This window comes from Epargyreus clarus, unplaced genomic scaffold (assembly GCF_041222505.1).
Source record: "Epargyreus clarus isolate Ecla_fem2 unplaced genomic scaffold, WU_Ecla_fem_2.2 ptg000023l, whole genome shotgun sequence".
In the NCBI taxonomy this organism is placed as follows: domain Eukaryota; kingdom Metazoa; phylum Arthropoda; class Insecta; order Lepidoptera; family Hesperiidae; genus Epargyreus; species Epargyreus clarus.
In genome coordinates, this window is record NW_027332230.1 from 13,970,185 (window position 1) to 13,987,749 (window position 17,565).

Sequence of the window (17,565 nt, forward strand, 5' to 3'; positions counted from 1 at the left end):
ACCACAATTAACTACCGTGCATACAACAGCATACAAAACTTAGCCAGTACATTTTGGTAAGTTTAAAATTTTACTAATTTATTTAAAAACTAACAACAACCCTCACTTAATAATATGTACATGTAATCGGAGAGAACAATTTTGTAAAAAGAATTTCACAAATAAATATATTTAAAAATTTTGACATTTTTTGAGCTTGACATATTTTTTTTGAGTATATTACCCATTACATATTTCAATGTCCCAATTCGAGAATAATATTAATCTGAAGTCACATATTTAACATCATAAATTGTTAAACAAATTTAAAAAAGTTAAAAATAGATGCTTAAGATATTTTTTGTATGTATTAAGAATATTTATTTAAATTGTATTTGTTGGCGATAAACACTTATTAATAAGGAAACTTTTACCACCCTTAGAAAATGATAAAAATTATATAGCATTTAAGTTTTCTGTAATAAATGTTTTTCGCCAGCAAACAAACATTTTCGTTATTTTCGGTTTGCCTAAAATAAGCACTTCTCCAAATGGACTTCACATTTACCTCTGAACTCGTGCTACGTCGCGCTAACTAAATCAGGTCGCTCCGTAGTCCCTTAACTGCACAGGATCTAAATTAAATAATTAACTAATACTACGTTTCCAATTTAGACTGACTAGTACTCCGCGAGGTTTGACAAGACTCCTCCTTTCTCGCGTTATCGCTTAACACCGGCCGAGCTGAAAAAAAACGTAAAAATATGAATAAAGTGCTAAAGACATGACTTATTCAAATGGACAACAGTTTTCTTAGTACGATCAAAACTATAGAAGTATTTTAAACTATGTTCAGTGGCTGTGACAGCTAAGTGGTAAAATCTCGGTCTCTTGATCAAGGGGTCCGGGGTTCAAATCTCAGGCACGCATATCTGATTTTTCAAAGCTATGTGCCTATTAGACCTTCATTATTACTTGTCTTAACGGTGACGAAAAACAACATGAGAAAACCCGACATATCCGAGACATTTTAAAAAAAGGTCACAAAGGTATGTGAAGTCTACCAATACGTATTTGACCAGCGCGGTGGAATATGCCCTAATCCTTCTCATTCTGAGAGGATACTCGCACCCAGGAGTGGGACAGTAAAGGACCTTATGTTAATATACAAGTCGTTAATATACAAGTATTATTTGTTTGAATGTAATTTAATGCAAATTACATATATCCAACAATCGATATATTATACATTTTAATTTTTGAAGTCAATTATTTTTTAAAGTTTAAAGAGTTTTGTTCAGAGTTTTGCCCTTAGAGAACTTACCGACCATCCTTAGTAATAGTTTTTCTATCCCGTGCAGTGGCGATTCGAAAAGAATGCACAGAATGAAGGCAAGAAAGAAAGTGAGACTGATGTGAGCTATTGCATTCGCCATCTGTAAAGCATAAACATAATATTAGACTACTAGACATATTATATATTTTTATTACTTAACGATAACGGTGTCAAAGTTGGCGAGCTAATCTTGTGTAACTTTATTATGAAGGTAGGAGTAAAACACGTAAAGGTAGGAGAATGCTTTGATAGTAATAAATAAATATTAGTAGTAACTAAAGTAGCAGACGAATGAGAATTCAATGCAGTCCCGAATCGATCCCAGATAAGATTAGATTCCTATCTGAGTTCGCCATAGATGCGTGGCTACCCCTAAGGACTACGTTGGAACGCCGCGCATAAGTATGTTTATTCTCTGCTTACTTATATTCGATTTCACATCAGCTTTATTTTTAGTGAAAATCATTATATAAAAAAAACATTATAAAAAAAAACTTGTGAAAAATTTTCTCAATAGTGTGAATTAGGAACTTCCTTATTTCTAAATTCAAGCAACAAACTTACCACAGTAAAGAAAGTGATGTGCAAAGGATGTCTCAATTGTCCCACGTAGTACAATTCCACGATACCATTCACCAGATACGCACAGAAGGTCAGCCTGGACAGCGGCACCAGGAACTTCCACGTCAAAAGTTTGCCTAAGACACCTAAAACAAATACATTGAAACACCTTGAAGTAAAAATGAAATACATAGATAAATTAATTATCGATGAAATATATCTCGACTGAAAGGATGATTTCTCATCTTTGAAATCATTCCATTATGAATTTAATTTAAAATACATTATTTTATTTTATTGTTAATATATTATTATTATAAACGTTTGTTTCACAATCCAATACTTATTTTATCATATAAATTTTATTCCTGGAGTTCCTAAAAATGTTCTCAAGGATGTCTGAAGTCTATCAATTCGCAATTGGTCAGCACGCTGGACTATGGACTAAAACCCATCTGATTCGTAGTGATGACCCGTAACCAGCATTGGGATAGCACATTGTTACTAAGAGGTATATTTACCAGAACAATACTATAAAACGAACTACAGTGATCGTGCTACTCGTAGCTTGTTTCAACGTGTCCAATTACAAGTTTACCTAGCACTTCTGTAAAAGCCATCAATTTCAATTGTAAAACGATAAAACGGTACTTAAAATCGATTTCCCGATACCCATTGCCATTACCAATGCCGCTATCTATAATGAGCCATTTGCGATGCTTTACGCGAACTTGTAGAGCGTTGGAAAACAACCTCTAAAGTGCGGGCCACGGCCAGAACGGCTTTAAGAACCTTAGAACCTTCAAACATTAAAGGACCCCTGGCGAACTATACACATCAATTCTTTAGCTAAGTGACTATTGGTATCTTAATTTTAGACACATAATATTCTCATCTATCTTTGCGTTTAGTCGTTCAACAGAGCAAAATAACTTATTTCCAGAATAATCTACTGTTTATACTCAGGTTCGATTTTGTGTGCCAGGTTCTTGAAAAATGAAATCCATAACATGTTTTAGTTTCTTTATCTTTGTTTGTTTCTGTCTAAGTCGTTTAACTGTACATATCAGAATGTCTTGTGTTGTACCATTGTGTATCCCATGGACATACCCAAATACAAGTAAGTATAGGAACTCCCAGAATTTATTTCCTTAAACCTTAACTAAAATTTCATTAGTTCTTTATGTACCTATAGCAAAACACATAATGAATACATATCTTCCACTTGAAAAATATTGTACTTACCACCGTTACCAGTAGCGCAGGCAATGATGAGCCAACCATTAGCGATGCTCCATGCAAACTTATGCAGCGATATGTAGGCAGCTGCCTCAATCACACTGTATTGATACCAGTCCTGGTAAAATAAGCTAACGGAGAACGTGGTCACGACACCGAGGATAACGCTGGTGATCCAGCCGAAGGTCTTCAGGAGATTGGAGAATTGATAGCTGAAGATAGAAAAGAAGGTTAACCATTACTGGATTTATCGCAACGCAATTATCGCAGACGCACGAAGAGATTAATTAAATTTTAAAAATTAGTCATTTAGTAATTTAAAAGAAAAATAGAAGTTATCGACTCACTTTTCAGTCTGAATTCTATGCAATATATAGCCAGTCAATAACCCCATGAAGTATGGTGTCATCTTCATATGAGTTTTAATGTAAGCCTCCCTGAAGTAGGTGTTGGTGACAAAATCTGTGAATTCTCTGAAACGATAAACAAATTAGAAAGTTACTTATAAGTAAATAAATTTTGATGTATAATCGTATATCTATTCAAACAAATAAACTAACTTGGCATAAAACAGCAGAGTAGGATCAAGGCGATCCTTGTAAGTGATGAACGCTGGTATAGCAAGAGACACGAAGGTACCAATGCCGGCAAAGATCAGTCCTAACCGTCTCCAATGCCAGAGACTGTAGATGAAGATGGGTGCAATGAAGAACATCTGAGTATCCACTGCAAGGTACCACGATTGGAACATACACTGTAATAGAAAACCTTTATCAACGCACAATAGTTTCTAAAACTGAAATTGATTCCAAACTCGATCATATTATCTTGAACATTAGAAAAAAAATTCAAGATTCGAGATTTCGACACTATTTTGACTAATTACCAGTTAAAAAGTAGCAAAGACCTTCGTGGCTCGACTGCGAAGATCACTGTTGTCACATCTATTTCTCCTTGTGATAGTGTCAATTGTTATATAATAGTTTGAAGCGTGGTAGTAACGTAGTATCACTTATACGGGGAGTTTCAAGTTACTTCTCCCAGATCACAACGCTTCTCGATTGACTTCAGGTAGTACTTGAATCTCATACTCGTTTTCTACTTCAATTTCATAAAAAGTTATTGGTATCAAGGATATTATCAGATTCCTCAGAAACACCTACCAATTGATCAGTCTTCAAATAGTTGTTAACGTATAAGATGTTCGCCCACCAAGTGGCCGTGCATCTCTCCTGCTCCATCATAATTTTGTTCTCCCACAAGGGGCCCTCTCCGATCTTGGGCAGCCAAGTCATATAGAAGAGAATCACCACTGCATACGCTGGTGTCACTCTGGGAACAAAAATAAACTTTATACATTAATTATTCGGTACAATCTCTTGTTTTTTCTATTTCATGGGTACAACCATACGCGTGATATATGTACGCATGGCGACACCACATCTCAAAATGTTTTTGCAATAAAGAAGAAACTACAAAAGAAATTTTATAAAATACGGGTAAAAATATTCATTTCGAATATTACAACTGTGTTATTAATAGACAAGATAAATTTTATCTTTACTTCTTAATAATTTAATAATATTGAGAATTTAATGTTCATTAATATCAGAGAAGCATTAATATAAGAATAATTTAATAAAGTATATAAGTGCTTCAATTCTTTATTTCTTTTGGTTAAATATAGTTGTTTTTGTTAGGTTTAAAGAATCTTTATTTCTCATAAGACATATTACATTTGTCAGTTAAAATGAGAAATTTACAATCAATTAATAATATGTACGTATAGGTACGTATGTGTTTTGAAATCTATGTTCGTGTGTGTGTTGCATGTGTGTGTGTATATCGCATGTGTGTGTGTGTGTGTGCGCGCATGTGTGTATGCGTGTGTCTGAATGTATGTGTGTAATTTTTATGTATGCGTTCTTGACATAGTATTACATATTTATGTATTTGTGATTTTAGTACTTTTGAGTGCTTGTTATATTATATGTTAATATTTTATTGTATGTTTATGTTTGTATGGTTGTATTGTATGTGTTCACTATTTAAATACGTAAACCTAAACATAGTCCGCTTAATACAAATATAGAAACAACATAAGATGTCCGTATAAAACCTTAATATTTGATTTAGGTAACATTCGAAATAATTTGCTAGGATTCACTTATTCACACACGTGAGGTTTAACCGGTATGTTAAAACTATTTTTACAAAAACCGTATACTTATTTTTTAATAATTTAATGATTAAATTTTATCCTGCTGAGATATTATCTACGTTCAGTTTTTATCGCGATTTTCATTAACATACATTAAGATTTATATAAATAACCAGTTGGCGGCGTCTATGATATGAAAATATAATAAAAATATAACAAATTAAATAACTATGTAGATCAGATACTAAAATAAAATATAATTAAAATAGAATTCAATTACTAAATAATAAAAAAAAACGCTAATTAATCCAATTTAGGGTGTAAATAATTTAAGCTAAACATAAACTTTTACAACGGTATTAGTTTAAGGTACACAACTACACACAAATAAAGCCCCTTTATTAGATAACCCTATAATGGTTACTGGAACCCAACATAAATTGAGAACCCATAATATTGACCTATTAAAATTGAAAATATTCAAGTTTGAAGGTGGTAGAACCTTTTGTGGTTCGACTCCGGCGGCACCACCGCCACACCTATTTCTACCTAATAACAGCAGTGTTAGGCGCTGCTGTGTTCCGGTTTGAACGGTGTGGTAAGGGAGACAGACTTTTCCGAGGCGTTCCAGCCTAGTCCTCTGGGGTAGCGGCGCATCTGTGGCCGACCTCAAGTAGGAATATCTAATCCTATCTGGGGTTGATTACAGATGTCCATGGGCGGCAGTAGCCACTTACCATCAGGTGGACTGCATGCTCGTCTGCTACTCTTATATTATAAAAAAAACCTTGTTTAAGTATTACTAAACATGGATCGACTGACTTGTATTACATACTTTGTAATTAAACTACCTTCCAAAAGTAGGCACATACACAACATGTCGCAACACGACCACGGAATACACCATTACAACGTGACTCATACGTATAATTAACCCTTTGAACGCGCCTTTAAATTAACGACGCACAGAGGCCCAATCACATTAATCAGTAAACCCAAATCAATCAGATTGCTTTGATGTTAGTCGCTACTTCTAAGGGAAATACACATGTTACCCTGAGTTTACATTCACGTAAACTTGCTAGGGAAATGTAGTGATTCGATATAGTATCAGATAACGGTAGCGCCTAACACTATAACTGCGCTGTGTATATTAAAAGGTATATTGCGGTTTTATTTTCAAGGATTTTTAGATTATTCGCACATAATTTCTTAGTTTTTACTCGATAACCTATGATTACAGATAAAATTTTCCCAATTTAAACCGATATATTATTATGTTAAGTGCGCTTTCCGCATAATTCGGAAAAACAAACGTATTTAATATGACGCAATGTGACTCGTACCTAAATGCATTTAAAAACAATGTCCAAAACAGAACTAAACAAAGTAAAATTGATCATAGGTGCTTCAATGATTTTATAAAGTAAAATAAAAAAATAAAGTATTTTAAATTTAGACAGATAGTTATTTATTTATTTGAATAAAATTTTTACACGTTTTTACACGTTTTATTCCAAAGTTTTTATTATATATTACTAGCTGACCCGGCAAACCTTGTGTTGCCATATAAATAAAAACATATTAAGGGTGAACAACCCTTGTCACTTAAAGGTATGAAAAATAGATAGTAGCCGATTCTCAGACCTACTGAATATGCATATAAAATTTAGTGAAAATCTGTAAAGCCGTTTCGGAGGGGTACGGTAACTAACATTGTGACACGAGAATTTTATATATAAGATATGTGTATATTATACGATGTCAAAGAGTTATAATAGCAACTGTAAAATTTATTTAACAAATATTGCAATACATATGAAAGAAACACGTTTTCAATAGATAAAAACCAATTGTATACTCAATCCCTAATCGATATCTCGGAAGGAAACGATTTTCTCAGTTATTACAATTAAGTCTTTTTCATATTACTCCAAACACAATTATGACGTGTCAATAACAGCCGCCCTAATTATTTTGCAAACAAGAAAATATTTTTTGATGTTTTTCGCGACCGTTCCTTTGTTCGTGATAATTTGGGTCGGTCTCAAAATGTTTGGCAAATGAATTGCGATTTTTATTAATTTTCATACTGGATCTGGTAAATAAATTTCATTCCTTTTTATCTTACATAGCAATATTGGATTTTTCTATTGTTGTGATTGAATAGACTTTTATCTGATTCTAGTAGTAAATTAGGTATTCTGTTTTGTATTCCAGCTTAATCGGATTTAATGGAGCAAAATGGACCTAAACCGATTAATCACTCTGGAAGTGCGCTTTATATATTTTTTTATTATTTATGTCCGTACTTCTAAAAGTTATATTGTTTATTTAACAATCTAACATCGTAAAATAATATGATTTTACGATGTTAGAGTTATTTAATAATGTTGTGTTCTTAATTTTTTAATTAAATTAAAAAGTGATTAAATAAATCAACAAGAAACAAACAATTTCGACGAAACGCGTGGCGGAGCGGTCACCATAATGACGCGCAAAGGGTCCCGGGTTCAACCCCCTAGACAGATATCTAAATAATGAATCTATATTCCTGTTCCTAGGTCTGGGTGTATATGTATTTGTCTATGTGTGTGTCCATGACACCCACGACACAGTGAGTGTAAAGCATTAATGAAATGCTTGAAATATTTCGGTAGCGCTATGATATCCATACGTCTTCTATACGACATTGCCGTTGCGTTTTTTCATGTAATTTATTTATATTTTTCATATTTTAATTTAATCCTCAGTGATCATGAATGATCATAATCTTGAACAAGTCCTTCGTTTAACCTAACACACTGATGTTATTGCGAGGACATTGAAGAATACTTTAAATACAAATAAGAACTATCATTATACTCGTATTAGGATGAGAAATATAAAAAGAAATCTACGTAATTTAAAATTGCTCTCACAAGTATTTTTAGGTGATGTCTTAACAAAAATGTTATTATAATATATTTCAAAGTTTAGTGTCACGATAATAAAGTATGTTATGTACATATTTACAAACGCATACTAACACATACTATGTATGATATGTGGCACATTTTTTCCAAATTATATATATTTCTGTGAAAATATTCTATTAAGTGTGACGTGAATGAATTGAATATAAAAGGGTATGTAGACAAAGGCTTCGTGTCTGTGCGGATTACTGTACTGATCCCTTTCAGCACTTCGACCACTCTGGCATTTCCAAAAGCCTTTTAGGTTCTTCATTCGGTCCTTAATATTAGGAGATATGTATGTATACACATACACAGTCACACACAGTCTTTTAGCCTTAAACAGAATTAAAATTTAAGTATCTCGATGGTTTCTGTGATGCAGTTACTATACCGGTATGACACGAAAAGGGGTTCATAATTTGATTCCCAGTGTGACAAACATGAAAATTTTGTTCTTGTGTGAAATTTTTGTGTACTGTTCTCAATAAATGTTGCTTTTCACCCATTCGATTTCGAACATTCACCCCCTAATCGGCGGTTCGGGATCCAAATCCCAAGGACTGATCTCTGATACTTCAAAATTATGTGCATATTAGAAATCAATTATAACTTGCTTTAACGGTAAAGGAAAACATCGTGAGGAAACCCACGACCCTTAAAGTTTTCTAAGAAAAATAGTCATATGTGTGTGAAATAGTCATCTACCCGCACTAGACCAGCTTGGTAGATGGCCTAAAGCTTCCTCAGTGTGATAATAACGAGTCGGTAGTGAGCCTTCTACACGTTTTTACTTCAACGTAACCTATTACTTAATATAAGGTAGTAACATTATCATGTAGATTTGGCGGTTGTTGTATTAGTTAACATACTAATATCGTACAACGCAGCACTACGCCATCTTTCATTACTTTGGTAAGATGAAAGTTGGCGCAGATCCAAGGGTTACTTTAGTTGTTTCTGTAACAAACATTATGTTATCTTGCATTTGCCCTTCAGTGCAAAAATCATAACGATTGTTTTACTTTTTTACGTAATAGCGTCAGTGAATTAATTATTTTAAATATGAAAACGATACTTCAATTTGTATATCCTTCTACCTATGAATACTAAGTAAATGTCTTGCTTTCGCTCAATACCAGAAGACAGCAGCGTTAGTAACTACTATAATAAAAGTTATAAGACTAAACTAAATGACAATGATGCCACCGCACTCGAAATATGAAAGGGTGCTACGAGACTTTTGCAACTACATTGTATCTTTAGCGCAGTACATACCTGATATACCGGAAGACAAGTATGGGGATAACATTGAGTTTGCCACGTCTCTTATCTAGCTCGATGAGAAGCAGCCTGCAGAACAGGAACGCACTCAGGAACAAGAACGTGTCCACCAATAGAGTGTTGTTCAACATAAACGCATTGGCTGGTTGACGAATCAACTGAAACAAGATAAACACAGAAATAATGATTGACGTACTCATAAATCTACACGAGAAATTGATTTAGATGGACATATAAAAAGTTAAATATATAAACAACCAAACCAAAATAAAATCTAAATTAGTCACGTGACCATCATTTGGTCATACGACCAATATGATATTCGTTGCACCAAGCAAATCATCAGTGAGATATCCAATATTAAAACATACAAAAAAACAATAACAGTCATTCCTTTAACACCCACCTGAGGAAAACAATTTAGTGCAGAATCAATTAATAAAGCTTTTAATAAACGCGCGTATTGTGATTGGAATCATATTTCATACGAGTGCAGTATCGAAATTTTCGTACAAATTAATTTTTTAAAATTATTTTCCTTCGTAATAAAGTGTTATTGGAATGACGTTTTCAGCCTCCGAGGAATGCGAAGTGGAAATGAATAAAGCTGCTTGAAATAATAAATTAAATATATGATGCATCACCTGAATTTTCTTTTGCAGACTTTAATTTACAATTACAATAGATGACAACTGACAGTGACTACTAAACCACTACTGGAAATTGGTCACTTCTTACAATATATTTACAACAATTTATCTGGTATGCATTTGGGCTCGCTCTGAAATCGCCAGAACTGACATACTGTCTTCCAAAAGATTTTAAAGGAGCTCGACCGCTTTAAATTCTTACCATTCTAAAAGAAGGAATTTTAAACGAAGGAAACAAGGAATGAAATAATAGTTTGATGATCATATCAATTTTCAATATCACTAAAAGTCCCTACGTTTTGTTTTCCTTTACCAAAAAAAAATACTGAGTCCTCATCTACTCTTAGATAAACAATAAAATCAACTTACCCTATCCCACGCTTCAGCATCCATCACAGGACCACTACCAATAAACAGGCAGGCATGACCCGCAATAATGAATATCATAGCCAAGGCCTTAATGCCAGTGACACATTCGAGACCAAGACCATTATTCTGCTTCGTGGAAATGATCTTCTTGACGTTGTTGATCATCGAGAAAGAGACGATGAGGTCATGAGTGAGGGTGTTTTTGTTGTTGCCCCATTTCATAGAGTAGATTTCGTAGAAGGTAGTTAAGAGCATTATTGCGACGATGAACAGCAGGAACGCTCTGAAATCAACAATCAACTTATTATTATTTAATAGTTATCTTAAGGTTTTTGAAGATAATATAAAGGTAATATTAAGGGCCCATGAAAGCTATTACTTCGCTGATGTATTCTGGTTCAATGTTATATAGAGTTTTCAATACCATTAATTTTAACTTATTCTTCATTTTTTTATCTTCAAGTAGCGGGTGGCGCAAAATAATCACCCTATTTTGTTTTTTAATAACTTTTGTACTCAATAAAAAAGTGATTTGAGTAATAGAATCGTTACCAGGACCTGTAACTTTTTTTTTTACTATTAGAAAATACGATATCTGTCAAGTGTTTTCTATACAGCAAACTATCTGAAATGGATCATTTTTTTTCCAAAAACTCTTTTATTATCATGAAGAAATGCATATTGCGGTCGTCAATAAATATTTCGATAAATTTTCCCACACTTTACTTGGTTGGCCTTCTGAACCACGAATCATTTTAAGGCACATTTTACGTGGAATTATGAAGGAACAAAATAATACCTACCGCGTAAAGAATACGTACAGTATGTATCAATCATTGAATTATTTACGGTGGAGTCACACGACGTGGAAGGTAATGAAAAGGGGGAAAATATTATCTTCCAATATGTGATCAATCCTAATACGTCAAACATTACGGATAGGTCTAACCGTCTCCGGAGTTATTTTATAAGACTTTTCTGTTTGGTAACATTACCACTTTCTTTATTTTGTATGTATGGTAGTAGCATATATGTACATGAAAACACTAATTTCAAATAGGAGCTATCGGGTTTCAGTTTAACGAACACATCTATGGATTTGATATCAGATTCCTTGCCATTTCTCATTACCACTTTCATTATTTTATATGTAATGGTAGGAGCAAATACACATGAAATCTTTGTTGTCTTCATCAATTTTAAATAGTGTGTCTCAATAATTTCAATTAGGAGTTGTCCAGTTTCATTTTAACTACTATCTAAATTAACTTTAACTACTATTTATGATCTGTCTTCTGGTAGAATATTTAATTCTATATGGATTTGATATCAAATTCGTTGCCATTTCCCAGTACTACATGAAATCACTCTTGCATTCACTAATTTCAAATAGTGTCGCTAATTTCAGATAGGCGTAGTCCTGTTTCGATATTATAAACGCATCTTGGATCAACTTCAGGTACGATATCCAACTTTATCTGGATTTGATAACAAACGCATTGTCATTACTTAGGACTGAATGCCTCATGATTAATGTTAGTATGTAGGTTATAATACACAGAAGAGAGCACCGTTACACTACTGTTATAAGGTATTACTGCCCCTACAACTATACCAACTTCTATATTTACTCAAGTCACTGAGGTTTTTCTTAAAAACTCAGAAGATAACAGGCAAACTTAAGTTTTAAGACGAAAAACATGAGAATTTAAATAAACCCAAATCTCTGGAGAATTTTACAGCGGTTTGATGTTAAACATGGCGATTATAGCCCATTTCATGTCATTTTGTAACTTTAACGAAATATTTCGCTGAGACAAACCATATTTTCAAGCAAGTTGAGATAATATTGTGGCTTTATTCTCAAGTTTATTAAAATAATTCTGTTTAAAATTACATCTTAATTATTAGCTTTGCCATTTTTGATTATATTACATGCGTTTTTTCCATATTTTGGCACACATTATATTTTTGGTTCATTAGTTGCATATTTACACAAATAAAATTTTCCACTTTATTAACACACTTAAAAATGTTAATACAACATCGCAAAAAAATTAATAAGTAAGTAAAATAAATATTTTCAAGACTTTAAATTATTCATCTATAATATAAGCAATAACCAAAAATAAACTTACAAATATCCAATATCCAAATTGGTGACGGTGATAGGTCGTCGGGTATAGCAATCTCTGTCGGTCACCTCTACAGCGGTGGTGTTACCAACCGTATGGGCCAGCACGTCCCCAACGAACCCTGCGACCGCGCTCGCATCGCACGCGCTTGGTACGCAAACCGCCCATCGTAATGTTTCCCCACGGCCTGTGCGAACCTGGAAGACAATGGGATTTTAATCATTTGTTTGTCTTTTTATTTGACTGTAGTAGGTAAAGTTTTTCAAGCGAATCACTATTTGGAATGCCCTACAAACCAAACAGATTTTAGCATACATATGGCTTCAGTGTAGAACTATAAACGGCCAGTATGCCTGCTATAAGCTAGACACTGTCAAGATCCGAGGATCAAGTCTTAGGCACGGACCTCTGATTTTTAAAGTTAGGTAGTCGTCGTCAACCCCTTATAGTCCCATTGCTGGACACGAGTCTCCTCTCAGAGTGTAAGGGATTTTAGTCCACCCCGATAAGTTCGAATTGGTAGATTACACACTCATTGGTGAAGGGGATGAAACCTTCTATTTAAGACAGTCAGACATAGATTTTGAATTGTTGGAATGTAATTAATAAGGCAAACCCTACAGAGCGCGTTAACTGATTCCTTTACAACATAAACACAGCTTTAACGCATATTAGATCCTTACCACCATTTCGAATGGGAACCACGCCACTTAGTCTTACTAAATCGTCTTTGGTTTGGCACAATCCATTGTGTGTGGAACAGAATGCCTTGACCTATTTGCGGAGTCTCCGCGGCCCGTATTAACGTCACTGGCGCTCGCGAAGACCGATAATAGGCTAATAACGTGAGTACGAACTAAGTAGACTCCGAATGAGTGTTTTTTATACTTTTTTTATAATCTAAGAGTATCAGGCAAGCATGCAGTCCACCTGATGGTAAGTGGCTGCTGCCGCTCATGGACATCTGTAATCAACCCCAGATAGGATTAGATATTCCTACCTGAGGTCGGCCACAGATGCGCCGCTACCCCTGAGGACTAAGCTGGAACGCCTCGGAAAAGTCTGTCTCCCTTACCACACCCTTCAAAACTGAACACAGCAGCGCCTAACACTGCTGTTATTAGGTAGAAATAGGTGTGGCAGCGGTGCCGCCGGAGTCGAACCACAAAGGGTACTACCACCTTCGACACTGCAAGTATGCCGGTACGTGTCGTCAGTATGCTACTAGATGTTGCCATTCTATTAGGCTATACGCTGTCAGTGTCCGAGGGTAAGAGCCGTTGTATGCGTCTCTGATTTTTCAAAGCTAGGTTCTTCGTTGTCAACTCATTACAGTCCTACTGCTGGGCACGGGTCTCCTCTCAAAGTGTAAGGGATTTATTCTATAGTCCACCCCAGGAATGTGTGTTTTTCATATGCATAAGCGGAAATTCATTTTATATGCGATGAGAGAACAACACTCTTGTTGAAAAGTTTAATTTTTGCAAATATAGCTTTTCTTATTGGATATTTCTGTATATCAAATCTGCCTAAATATTTTTCTATATTATCTACCACTCCTTAACAATGTATTTCTAAAATAATCCTATTTTCATTACGAGTCTATTTACTTACTAGCTCTATGGTTAATAGTCTTACTGACAGGGCGGTTAAATCCTAGGAGAATTAAAGCTAAATCTAATGTCACGTAGTATTTACTGCCTAAAAATATTTGTAAAAATAACAAAAATACATGCATTCGGTTATTCTAATATATACGTAAATTACATATTGTTTGACGACTTTACAGCTACATAATATTAATTATTACATGTATAATACATTTTTTTATTTTTAATCATCTTTACTTCATGATCACATATTGATATTGGATTGAGTTGCATTTGTTTAAGTAATTGATTTTGATCATTAAAAATGGTGGGCTTTGAATTAAAGCAATCATATTACGTACATTTATAAAAAGTTGTTATCTCTCTTCGATTACCTATCTACCAACAGCAATTACCAAATTAAATCGATAATTAAATATTTAATTATTTGCAATAGCATTTGTGTAACTTTGAAAATTAAATATGAGCTAACCAACGGCACTGCAACTCCTTTAATAAAGTAAAGTTCAATTGAAAGATGTATATTTTCCACTTTACAATATAAGAAAGAAAGAAAGATTCAGATACAGAAGATAACAGCAGTGGTAGGCGCTGCTGTGTTCCGTTTTCAAGGGTGTGGTAAGGGAGACATACTTTTCCGAGGCGTTCCAGCTTAGCACTCAGGGGTAACGGCGCATCTGTGGCCGACCTCAGGTAGGAATATCTAATCCTAGCTGGGGTTGATTACAGATGTCCATGGGTGGCAGTAGCCACTTACCATCAGGTGGACTGCATGCTCGTCTGCTACTTAATTTGCGTTTTAAGGAATGTTAAGAAAGACATACTTATATGAGGTGTGCCAACTTAGTCCTCAGCGGGAGCAACGCATGTATGGCTAACCTCAGTTATGAATCTAATCTTATTGGGGATTGATTACAGATATTTACTTGCAATATATACGCTTAATAATGAAAGACAAAGACAATTAGGTACTTGAATAGTATGCAGGTGAAAAATGAATTACAAAAATGTTTATTATACCTTTTTAGACTCTTTACTCTGACTCCACTTGATCGTGGCCAAGCAGTACCGGCCTTCCACCGTCACACCCTCGCCTGGTTCACCAATACCCACGCACTCGTCGAAATTCCCAAGGTGGTAGGAAGAGCCGAAGAGCAGACCTTGGGGCGATTTGGCTGAGGCGTCGAACACTGTAATAGATTAAGAAGTAAATAAATAACTAAATTATAATTATTTTGGCGGTAGAAGCTTTTTCCGTTATGGAAGGGGTAGGGAAAAAATAAAAGAAAGAGAATTAACATAAAACAAAAATGCATAAAACAATAGGGCAAGAAAAATATTTATTTATTTAATAGATTGCATACATCCATGGACAGCAGAAGTCACTTAACATCAGGTGGAACACGTGCCCATTTGCTACTGCTATATTTTAATAAAAATAATAATAAATATTATAATCACTACTTTTTTCTACAATAAACATGAGCCCACATTAGTTAAAGTTGGTGGAGTAGGTATATCCGGAGTCTCCGGTTGCGTTCCTTTGGAGATCCCGGATTCCTCTACGCAGCGCCGAGGACGGCCACCGGGGGGGTTTTAGTGCGGTAAGAGTCCCACATAACGCTGTGTTGCTCCCACGGCATCGGGTACCTTTTGAAGGTTTCCCCCTCGTGAACAAAAATAAATAATAAAAAGGTACCTATATTCGGAGCACAGCATAAACAAGATTGCAGCGAAACTTTTCAAACTTTCCTGAATTTGTATTTATGTTTTTCTACTTATCTATACAAGTCCCTGGGGATCCCGTTCCAGGCAAAACTTGTTTTAGGATTGAGAATAAAAAAAACACCATGAAAAAATAAGGACTCAATCCATATTACATAATATTAATAGGTAGGTATTTATAAATAGAAATACCCGCACTAAGTAACTAGGATCGCTTTCTCACAACTCATTAATTATTTGATCACGTACTCATTAGTACTCATAATTTATGTATTAACCGCAAAACTTGTTTGATTTATAAATTCCACATTTGGCACAGCTACGATTTTTAAATCCATAAAATTTTATTATATTGTCACTACCCGAATTTGCGAAAAGTATTTGCAAAGCGTTGTATCTATCGACAGACATTGAGCAGGTCAGACAGGGGTCGTGCCAGACAAACTCAAATCTTATATATATGATTCTTGTGTCTCGTGTCGAGTTACCGTACTCCGATTTGGCTTTACCGATTTTCACCAAATTTTATATGCATATTCAGTAGGTCTGAGAATCGGCAACTATCTATTTTTCATACCCATAAGTGATAAGGGTTGTTCACCCTTATCATTTTTTATTTATATGGCAACACAACGTTTGCCTGGTCAGCTAGTTTATCTATACAATACTATGAGAGACATTACCTGGGACTGCGCGGCCCGCGGCTGTTTCGAGTGATAAATACCTTAATACACATTGTATAGGAGAATACTTTTGTCTACCACGATACGCCTCTGAAACGTTTCATCTGTAGATGTAAATGAACCCTTATACACATTTTCAAGGAATTCGGATATAAGCTGAAGCATTAAATATTCGATTCTAAAATGGCCATGTATTTAGAAAAGTATGGACAGCTCAAAAATTGTTTATTTGCATTATTCTAATTAAACAATAATATCCCCTAAATTGATACTTGAAATATATGTAGATTTATAATTTGAGTGAGTTTAAAAATAAAAAAGGAGTGAGCTACACCTTTAATTAAATGTACTTCAGTTGCAAGAAACATAATTTCCACTTGTCCATACTTAACATTTACGTTTCTAATCTTTCATGAGTTACATTTTTAAGTAAATATATGTTTAAGGATAATAAAAGTAAATAAGTCGTCAGAGATTCATTGATCATTGCCATTCAGTAATTAAAGGTTGCTTCTCTGATGGAAATGAGACATCTGAGTTAAGAAAATTCAAAGCATTTTCCTTTCTGATACGACGTCATTTCCTTCCTTGAATATGATTATAATGAGTGTCTTACGTTTTATCAAGCATTTTAATTAGTTAAGGGGGAAAACATACGAACGACTTGCCGGCGATCGTTGACGACAAATAGCGACAGTCGCTGTCAACAAATGGCGACAGACGCTGTCAACAAATGGCGACAGTCGCTGACGACAAACGGTCACGGTTGTCGCCAGGGACTGTGACTCGACTGTCTCCTGTAGAAATTTATTATTTTGTCGTTTTTGCAATATCATATGCCACAATGCCACATCGCTCGGAGGACCGATAACCGATGGG

The 17,565-nt window shown here is 34.6% G+C and overlaps 1 protein-coding gene across 1 annotated transcript in view; it reads right to left on the reverse strand.

Annotated features, from left to right (window-relative positions):
* Positions 1 to 228: 228 nt before the first annotated feature.
* Positions 229 to 17,565, reverse strand: part of LOC140751668 (nose resistant to fluoxetine protein 6) — a 59,535-nt gene continuing 42,198 nt past the window's right edge. Inside the window, exons 2-12 of the mRNA XM_073085652.1 lie at positions 15,299 to 15,468; positions 12,672 to 12,865; positions 10,534 to 10,816; positions 9,509 to 9,672; positions 4,279 to 4,447; positions 3,676 to 3,869; positions 3,463 to 3,588; positions 3,122 to 3,327; positions 1,880 to 2,022; positions 1,304 to 1,415; positions 229 to 723 (exon numbers count right to left, since the gene is read on the reverse strand). Coding sequence (XP_072941753.1) covers positions 638 to 723; positions 1,304 to 1,415; positions 1,880 to 2,022; positions 3,122 to 3,327; positions 3,463 to 3,588; positions 3,676 to 3,869; positions 4,279 to 4,447; positions 9,509 to 9,672; positions 10,534 to 10,816; positions 12,672 to 12,865; positions 15,299 to 15,468 — 1,847 coding nt within the window. The 3' untranslated portion in view covers positions 229 to 637. The remainder of the gene's footprint in view (positions 724 to 1,303; positions 1,416 to 1,879; positions 2,023 to 3,121; positions 3,328 to 3,462; positions 3,589 to 3,675; positions 3,870 to 4,278; positions 4,448 to 9,508; positions 9,673 to 10,533; positions 10,817 to 12,671; positions 12,866 to 15,298; positions 15,469 to 17,565) is intronic.